The 9,666-nt window shown below is 41.9% G+C and overlaps 1 protein-coding gene, 1 long non-coding RNA gene and 3 other non-coding genes across 5 annotated transcripts in view; 4 read left to right on the forward strand and 1 right to left on the reverse strand.

Annotated features, from left to right (window-relative positions):
• rab34b (RAB34, member RAS oncogene family b) overlaps positions 1-3,972 on the reverse strand; it is a 39,559-nt gene extending 35,587 nt beyond the window's left edge. Inside the window, exons 1-3 of the mRNA XM_075487046.1 lie at positions 3,857-3,972; positions 3,334-3,517; positions 2,275-2,366 (exon numbers count right to left, since the gene is read on the reverse strand). Coding sequence (XP_075343161.1) covers positions 2,275-2,366; positions 3,334-3,381 — 140 coding nt within the window. The 5' untranslated portion in view covers positions 3,382-3,517; positions 3,857-3,972. The remainder of the gene's footprint in view (positions 1-2,274; positions 2,367-3,333; positions 3,518-3,856) is intronic.
• Positions 3,973-5,211: 1,239 nt separating this feature from the next.
• LOC142402045 (uncharacterized) lies at positions 5,212-6,808 on the forward strand. Its single transcript, XR_012773273.1, has 5 exons — positions 5,212-5,491; positions 5,760-5,816; positions 6,008-6,056; positions 6,252-6,310; positions 6,497-6,808. It is a non-coding gene; the product is annotated as an uncharacterized LOC142402045 (long non-coding RNA).
• On the forward strand, positions 5,856-5,927 carry LOC142402355 (small nucleolar RNA SNORD49). The gene has a single exon (XR_012773357.1). It is a non-coding gene; the product is annotated as a small nucleolar RNA SNORD49 (small nucleolar RNA).
• On the forward strand, positions 6,101-6,174 carry LOC142402351 (small nucleolar RNA SNORD65). Its single transcript, XR_012773354.1, has one exon. It is a non-coding gene; the product is annotated as a small nucleolar RNA SNORD65 (small nucleolar RNA).
• LOC142402350 (small nucleolar RNA SNORD65) lies at positions 6,353-6,426 on the forward strand. Its single transcript, XR_012773353.1, has one exon. It is a non-coding gene; the product is annotated as a small nucleolar RNA SNORD65 (small nucleolar RNA).
• Positions 6,809-9,666: the final 2,858 nt, after the last annotated feature.

Below are 9,666 nucleotides of genomic sequence, written 5' to 3' on the forward strand. Positions count from 1 at the left end.
GAAGAACACGCAGGACTCAGAACACGCAGGACGAAGAACACGCAGGACTAAGAACACGCAGGACTCAGAACACGCAGGACTCAGAACACGCAGGACTCAGAACACGTAGGACTCAGAACACGCAGGACGAAGAACACGCAGGACGAAGAACACGCAGGACGAAGAACACGCAGGACTCAGAACACGCAGGACTCAGAACACGCAGGACTAAGAACACGCAGGACTCAGAACACGCAGGACTGAGATCACGCAGGACTGAGAACACGCAGGACTGAGAACACGCAGGACTCAGAACACGCAGGACTCAGAACACGCAGGACTAAGAACACGCAGGACTAAGAACACGCAGGACTCAGAACACGCAGGACTCAGAACACGCAGGACTAAGAACACGCAGGACTGAGAACACGCAGGACTGAGAACACGCAGGACTGAGAACACGCAGGACTGAGAACACGCAGGACTAAGAACACGCAGGACTGAGAACACGCAGGACTAAGAACACGCAGGACTAAGAACACGCAGGACTGAGAACACGCAGGACTCAGAACACGCAGGACTCAGAACACGCAGGACTCAGAACACGCAGGACTCAGAACACGCAGGACTGAGAACACGCAGGACTCAGAACACGCAGGACTGAGAACACGCAGGACTGAGAACACGCAGGACTCAGAACACGCAGGACTCAGAACACGCAGGACTAAGAACACGCAGGACTCAGAACACGCAGGACTCAGAACACGCAGGACTCAGAACACGCAGGACTCAGAACACGCAGGACTGAGAACACGCAGGACTGAGAACACGCAGGACTCAGAACACGCAGGACTGAGAACACGCAGGACTGAGAACACGCAGGACTAAGAACACGCAGGACTCAGAACACGCAGGACTCAGAACACGCAGGACTCAGAACACGCAGGACTCAGAACACGCAGGACTAAGAACACGCAGGACTCAGAACACGCAGGACTCAGAACACGCAGGACTGAGAACACGCAGGACTCAGAACACGCAGGACTCAGAACACGCAGGACTCAGAACACGCAGGACTTAGAACACGCAGGACTCAGAACACGCAGGACTCAGAACACGCAGGACTCAGAACACGCAGGACTCAGAACACGCAGGACTAAGAACACGCAGGACTCAGAACACGCAGGACTAAGAACACGCAGGACTAAGAACACGCAGGACTCAGAACACGCAGGACTCAGAACACGCAGGACTAAGAACACGCAGGACTAACAACACGCAGGACTAACAACACGCAGGACTCAGAACACGCAGGACTCAGAACACGCAGGACTCAGAACACGCAGGACTAAGAACACGCAGGACTAAGAACACGCAGGACTCAGAACACGCAGGACTCAGAACACGCAGGACTGAGAACACGCAGGACTGAGAACACGCAGGACTGAGAACACGCAGGACTGAGAACACGCAGCTTTTGGGAGTTGGATTTCCTTAATGGGATAGTTCGCCTCTTTTGACATGAAGCTGTATGTGATACGAAGGGAGAGAAAATAGCGCCAAGCGATGTGAGGTCTGACTTTTTCCTGGAGAACCATTTTGTGATGCAAATGTATTACTCTTTTGAACGCATATTGTTTTGAGAAGCAAAACGCTTTATTCTTGTGTTCCCAGCCAACTAGCCGGACTACCTTCATCAACACCAAAACGAGGCTGGAACTCTGCTCACAGGACGCAGCAGAGGGTAAGAAGATGTTCATAAATGATATTGCTGATATGGGATGTCATACAGCTTCATGTCAAAAGAGGCGAATTGTCCCTTTAATATAGTGCAACGATAGAGATGAATCAAACGACTGTATTTGGTGTTTGTGGGACTCGACACTGAATCTTGACAAATAACATGCGACAGCTCGGTCATCATGTGGTGATCAAACCATTCTGAAATGTTACTCCCCGCCTAAATCTAGTCCCTGACCCTAATCCCTGAGTGGGCCTCTTTTCAAACTGAAACTATATATTTGTGACAAGATTTTCAACAGGAATTCAGACAAAGTTGTTTGTTTTTAGTTCTTTTTCATGTGATTTGCAAGAATATCATCCGTCTTATCTTTGAATAGATCAGCGGAATAATGTGGTCAGATGTGGTGGGTTTGCAAGATGTATATCAGCTGACTGAGCAGACATAGCTTGAAATAAAGGTCCCCGTCAGAACTAACTCGTTTAGCTCAAACACTTATCTCAGTGTGCAGCCACAGCCAGATGGGAGGCTGAATACTCCTCGTGCTTTCTCACCTCATAGCATCGGTCTTCTGGGCCTGGCACACGGCCTTCACCTGTGGGTGAAAGCCTTCTTTGGTGTGCAGAGCTGCATTTGGACTGAAGCACTGAGAGAAAGCAGGGAAACACAGTCAGAATCCCACAGAACTGCAGTTTGGTTTGCTTTTTTCCTGCTGAAAGAAGAAGCAACAATGATCTGCAAGTTGGTGAAACTTTCTCAGCTCGGTCCAGTTTAAAATAGCCTTAACATCAATAGTAACATTGTTAGCTGTAATTGCATTAGAGTGCATGCGTCTGTGAGCGCACATTTACAGCAACAGTTGTGCTTGAAAGCCTGTGAGATTCCTCTAGATGTTTTGCTTAAATAAGACTGAAGACGTAAACAAAACTAGAAAGAGTGAAGTTAAACAAAAGAGACAAATATTATATTCAGTGAATAATTTGCTGAGAAAAAGAATTCTTCTTCTTGAAGAGGCTTAACTTTGGGTGGTTTTTGTCCCAGTAACTTCATTCCACAGCATTTTTATTGGATTAAAGTCAGTACTTTGACCTGGCCTTGCTAAAACTTTAACTTAATTCTTCTTTAACCATTGTGTGGCTAAAACTCATTTGTGCTCAGAGTTCTTCTCTTCTTGTTTTTCCCATTTTTCCTTTAGAATTTTCTTTTGTAAAAGAGAACAAATTGATATTATTATCATCATCTGGCTTTTCATTGCCATTCGTGATTTAGAAGATGTTAATAAGAGAAGCAGAATGGAACCTGTACCAGTTTGGGAAGAAGTCTGGACTTTATAATAGACACTGGGAGAAATGATGAACAGCTTTGGGAATCTTAGCTGACTTCACCATCCTAACCCAGAGTCACAGCATGATACTACCACCACCTTGTGTCAGTTACTTTTGTTTTGGTTTGTTTGTCAAATAGAAATAAATAAATAAATATTACCCCAAAAAAAAGTGGAATAAGATTATCTTTGTTTTCTTTGACTACTTTTGGGACTTGGTTCTGATGGTTTTGATCACGGATGGAAGCAGACGGTCCCTAACACCTGGAGTGTGTCCACAGTCACTAACCTTTGGCAGCTGAGTAATGACCCGGTCCTTCTTCACAGGAGGCAACATGCTGCTGCAGTGGTTTGATATCACATGGACAGACACGCATTCAAGTTCTCAGTCAAGATGACGCTCACTTTCTTTCTTTCTTATCACTCATCCCACAAAGCCGAGAAAGGAAACAATCAATGTCTTCCAAGTTTGCCTGAAACAGATCAAAAGTCCAGCAGCTAAAGTCTTTTATATGTAACATTGTCTTTTAACATTTCTTTTCCATGTGACGAACAGATTTTCAACATTGTGGAGCCGCTCAACAGTCTCACAAAGATGTAGTGCACCATTCAGATGATTAATAAAACTGGTGGTTTATTCTCTTTTTTCTCAACATTTTCTCAGAGGACAGTTGGTCCAGGGTGATACAGAGTGTGGTGTGATCAGTTAAATGGCAAATAAATAGTTAAATGGAACATTTACAGAGCTGGCAGAATGATCTTTACCATGAAAACAGTTATTATAATAATACAAAAGAGGTGAACAACTGTACCTGGAGCAGATTAAAGACGCGGGTCGGGAGCTCTGTCCTCAGACAACATCCACACAGAACAGCTGGCTGACAAACTGCCAGTTCATGGACTCCCAGGGATTTAAGTGAAGAGAAACAGCCAGCCACCTGCCAAACAGCGCCACCCTGCGGTCAGAGAGCTTTCTAAAATCTTACATTTTTAATATTTAAAATATTTATCAAGAGGTGGTCATATGCCTTTTTTTGGTTATTCTTCAGAGAGCTGAAGCAGCGCGTGGTAGGTCTGACTGCAGGCACTGCTTTAAAATGCTCCTTTTATCTGATCTTAGACTTTCTTTATTGTCATTGCACAAAAGAACACAGGTGAGTCTTGTCGTTACTTGGCTTCCGGTCAACAGCACTAAAAATTTGAATGCTATACAGTACTATACAATAAAAATAAATAGGTGTGGAAGTGCTATGTGCCAGCACTCGGAATAATAATATATATATATATATATATATATATTGCACTAATCTGTGTTCAGTTCAATGGAAAAAAATACTCATCTCTTATAATTTGGATAGAAAATACCTTTGAACAAGAAGCCAGGGTTGGGTAAAAATACTGAACTAATCCATAATTGCGTTGCCAAGGTTACGATAATAATGATAATATTTTATATTATTTAGTAGGTCCAACAATAAACTATTGTACCTAAAGAATTGGATCACTTTTCTCTGTAAAAATCTAAAACCTTTTTTTTAAAGGAAATTACTCCCGTTTTACAAGTTAATCATCAACAAACAAGCAAATCAAAATACGCCCAACATCCCATAACCTACTGGGACCTACGACACGTGCTCAATCAAATCCAGGTTTTTATATCCCCGCAGATTTGACTAAAAGTTTTCTCTTGAATCATTTCTCATTCATGTAGAAATAGATTTGAATTTTTTTATCACGTTTTTTTTAAGATACTATCAGGGCTGATTACAGCTATCTGCTGTTTCTAATCTAATTTTTTACAAGTAGTTGACCAAGTATATTCACTTAAACTTATTTCCGGTATGATTTCAGTCCAAACTCTTTCCCAAATGGAATTATTCTGACGTGTCTGAAAGCTTTAAAAATATGTTTTGATTTTCTTTATTATTATTATTATTATTATTGGTTTTAGTGCCTTCAGGTAAAAGCATTGTTCGAGGTTTACAAAAAAAAACTAAAAGTTTAGTAAAAGTAAATCGTTCGAGTCGTTCCCGCGTTTTTATGTGAGACAACTGGGATGAAGTCACGACGGTCTCATTCTCAGCCAATGTCTGTCTTCAACGTCGATGTTACGCGCCAGGAGGAGTGCTGATGACGTCTTATGTCCGCGACGGTCAGAGTATAAAACGGAGCCCATCCTGCTCGTCGGCCCTTTCAGCTTCATTCCTGCTGTCTGCCCTGTGGTCTGACTGGTGTCGATTCCAGTTCGTAAGGAGAATTTAGCAAACATGAAGCCTCAGCTTACTTTTAAAGCAGAACGTGCACGTTCATTTGTCGTTTTAAGTGAATTAAATTTAAACATCTGATAGCTGCAGCTTAGATGGTAAAGATGGGCCTCATTCAGCCACGTGGAGAGGACGGTGGAGTCTGGTATCTATTGACTTGAGTTTTACCTCAAATACTAAAAGGTTGTCCTATTTTCATTGTCCTTCTCTTTTTTTATATATTGTTTTTTAAACTGAATTTTTAAGTTTTGTCGCTCAAACTAACTGCTTTTAACCAGATTTGGTGCTGATGTAGCAGTTTAGTGGCAAACGCTAACTTAGTTTGTGGCTGATTTATCTGTATTTAAAATGGATTAGATCTAAACTGAGCCATCAAATGATTAGATGAACATCCACGGTGAACCTTACTGAATCCCGGTTTTAAATGCCTGCTCTGTATTTCTCCCTTCAGGTGTGAATACCTCACATGGCGATCACGTCACGGACGGGTCTCCTGGTGTTTGTGGAGGTGAGTAAATGTGAAGTGATCTGTTTCTGATGCAGTTGTGTCGGTGATGAAAACTGTGAATAGGAAGTGCCGTCTGATGCGATAACTGACGATGTTTATCTCTCACTGTTCTGAGCCTTAAACTAACTGAATGTGGGGTAATCTTTGCAAAAAGCACAAACATTTTAATCAATGAACGTGTTCTCCTGCAGCTCCTGAAAGCTGCCAGAGGATGAGGCCGGGATGAGCTGCTCCTGGCAGGTGAGTGTGGATCTCATCATTAGAATAGAAACTGGCGTCTTCTGTTGTGATGAAACTTAAACTGATAATGCTGGAATTACCGGCAGATTGTTCAGTGGTGATCATTGGTTTTCTGAGCTCAAACTGGAAGTAACTTGTCCAGAATTGATTTGTTCTGCTCGGGTTCCTCTTGAACGTTTGCTCTGATTATTCCAGGTGTCCAGCGATGGCGGCTTGAATGGAAAGTTGCCAGCTGGCCTTTTAAAGGGCTCCTTGTAAGTCCACTTGAAGTCTTTTCTTATGGCTGTCATTCACTGTTGTGATGAGGACCAAACTGAAAACGCTGGAATTACCGGCAGATTGTTCAGTGGTGACTCACGGTTTTCTGAACAGAAAATGGCAGCATGATAAATTGGTCGTAATGCCACGACTTGCAGCTTAACCTTTGTCTTGTCCTTCAGGTTGGATCCAGAGCTGCATCTCCATCCAGTCAGAGTTCAGGATGCAGCAGACAGACTACTCACTAGTTTTTGATTTTTAAGATTTTGCTGATCATGTTAAATGTCAAAGTGTACCTGAAGGCTGCAGCTGAAATGTTCAGTTACTGGGAACATGAGTTTATTTGTGCAGCTAAACTTTACATCAAGTCTAACTTTGTAAATGATCTGAGAATCCTTTGTTTTGTCAGCAGAATGTTTTTAGGAGAAGTTTACATTTTTAAACTGTGAAAAACTGAATTAATGCTTGTAATAAAACGTGTGTTTGAATCTAAAGACGCTATTATTCCACGTAGGACAACTTCAGCTACAGGCGATCCCAAGTTTAGAGCCAGCTTAGTTTATTTCTGTTCTGTCCTTTGCTGCGATTCTTAAAGTGATACTCCGGAGTAGATTCAACCTGGGGTCATTTGAACCGTGACATCCAGCCAAGTAGCCCACCCGCAGTTTTTTCGATATTGGCTGAACATCAGCGAGTTACTGAATTATCCCGAATAGCTTCGTACAAGGGTTAATGGATCCTGGCAGTATCTCCAAAATGACCACACTAAAATCACATGCCATGACACCAAACTTCTACAGTAGTACAAATATGGTCTGTACTCACAAAAGATGCATTTGGAAGTTTGAAAATAGTCCAGGAGTTTATTATCATCAACACAAGCCTGATAGCTTTTCTGCTGCTAAAGCTGCGTTGACGTCACTTCTGGGAGCTGGGAGCTTCAAAGTAAGATGAGGGTTGATCTACTACTGTAGACAACAAAGCAAGGCTGCTCAATTTCTCCATTGATAAAATAATTTCACAACTCTACAACAAACATTCATAAAAAAAAAACCATGTAGAATATAGCATATACTTTGTTGTCTACAGTAGCAGATCAACCCTCATCTTACTTTGAAGCTCCCAGAGCAAGGAAGTGACGTCGACGCAGCTTTAGCAGCAGAGAAGCTATCAGGCTTGTGTTGATAATAAACTCCTGGACTATGTACAAACTTCCAAATGCATCGTTTTGTGAGTACAGACCATATTTGTACTACTGTAGAAGTTTGGTGTCATGGCATGTGATTTTAGTGTGGTAATTTTGGAGATACGGACCAGGATCCATTAACCCTTGTACGAAGCTATTCGGGATAACTCAGCTGATGTTCAGCCAATATCGAAAAAACTGCGGGTGGGCTACTTGGCTGGATATCACGGTTCAAATGACCCCAGGGTGAATCTACTCCGGACTATCACTTTAAGTTGGAAGATTTACATTCATGAGATGCTCCATTTCTTTAATGTCATGGACTCGGGTCAGACTTGGCTCATCTTGTTCTGGTAAGATGGCCGGACTGAAAACGTCAGCTGGGTAGCACTCATGTCCAGTGGCTCATTAAATGTGCAAAATATGAATTCTAGTCCATTGTTTCACTTAAAGCTGCTTTCTTTAGCCCCCCTTAATCATTGCTTTCAATAAGGAATGATAACTTTTAACTTGATACTGATGTGAAACCCTGAAAAAAGGCTGTTCTACAAAAGCAAATCAAACGGGGAAACATTCAAATGTGATACTGAGCAAATAATCAACAAATTATCTTGTTATATATGGTGTGGACGATGAATTAAAGACGATCTACTTTGAAACCACTGCCACATTCTGCACATTTCCTTTAAATAATTTTTGCTTGCATTAAGATATTTGCTACGCTCTGGTTTTCTTCAGGTTCTATTTAAGTAATCATGGCACCAAAAAAGCAATTAATTTAGGAATGGAAGAAAAATGACAAACATTCCAGCTGCAGTGAGCCTTTGGCCCACCGGTGCTCGGGCCTGAAACTTGTAGCTCTAAGCAGTGAAGGCCCCAGACTTTCCCATGGCACTGGAAGAATGCAGATATCACTTCATCAGCCATCCGGTGATAATGTGAACACAACTTAATGCTTACATGCAAACATGATCAGGTCGGCACTGTTAGCAATCATGCTAACTATAAGTTGTGCAGCTCTGAGTAACATGACGTTTCTGTGCCGTGGTGAAGCACTCATTAAACAGGAAGAATCCTAAATGCAGAACGGGGCATATTTTCTACTTCCAAACTACTGACCAAAGTTGGAAATGATGTTTTGGGGGGGCTTTATAATTGATATAGTTCCTGGGGCTTTGGTGATGAAATGGTTCAGTATGGGACGGTGATGCAGACTGGATGGGTTGATATACACATGAAATCCAACAGCATTTTAACACAACCATAAACACGTGGCCCACAATATCAGGCGAGGTTGAACAGGGTTCTAAGCGTGATAACTGCGACTGATTTTTCATCACAGACATACAGTATGTCCTCATGGAAACTATAAGTTATCCTTTATGCCCACATAATCATTTCTGCTTCTGTGTAACTGCTTAGTCCAACTCATGGTGCGAATATTGTACCTGTGTAACCATCGCCTGTGAATAACTCATTTAACAGGAAGAATCCTAACTAAATACAAAATGTCGATGAGTGTTGATGAGTTAGCAGAACGAGCTTCTTATGAAGAGACAGAGGACCGATAGTTGATTCTGAGGGACACTGAAGATGTGCTCAGTGCTGGGGACTCAAACGAAAGGAGCCAAATTAAATAGCAAAGGCATCTATGAATGAGAAAAGTCCTTTTTAAATTTATTTGAATTTCTAAATCTTTAATTTAAAGATTAAATGTCTTTTGGATCTCCCCATGAGAACCCACCTTGGGTCCTCCCATTTTGATAAGGTGGGATGGCTGAAGGTGGAGGATAGAGTGGCTTTGATTCAGTTGTGCATGGTTCACAGGATTGTGTATGGGAAGGTTCCAAAGTATTTTAAAAACTATTTTAGTAAAGTAAATGAAGTTCATCATTACTCCACTAGGGGGAGCACAACAGATTTTGTCCCTCCCATAGTTAAGACAAACATGGGCAAAGAGTGTTTTTCTTATGTTGGTTCTGTACTGTGGAATAGGTTACCTGGCCCACTCAAAGCAATAAGTAGTTTAGACAGTTTCAAGCGAAACTTGAAAAAATGGTTTCAACAACGATACTAGACTGAGTGCCAATATTATGTGTCAGGTGTATTCAGAACCATTTCAATGTATTTCTTTTTCTATGTGTTTTGAATGTATGTAGGTATGTA

The sequence above is a fragment of the Odontesthes bonariensis genome, chromosome 16, assembly GCF_027942865.1.
Source record: "Odontesthes bonariensis isolate fOdoBon6 chromosome 16, fOdoBon6.hap1, whole genome shotgun sequence".
NCBI lineage: Eukaryota > Metazoa > Chordata > Actinopteri > Atheriniformes > Atherinopsidae > Odontesthes > Odontesthes bonariensis.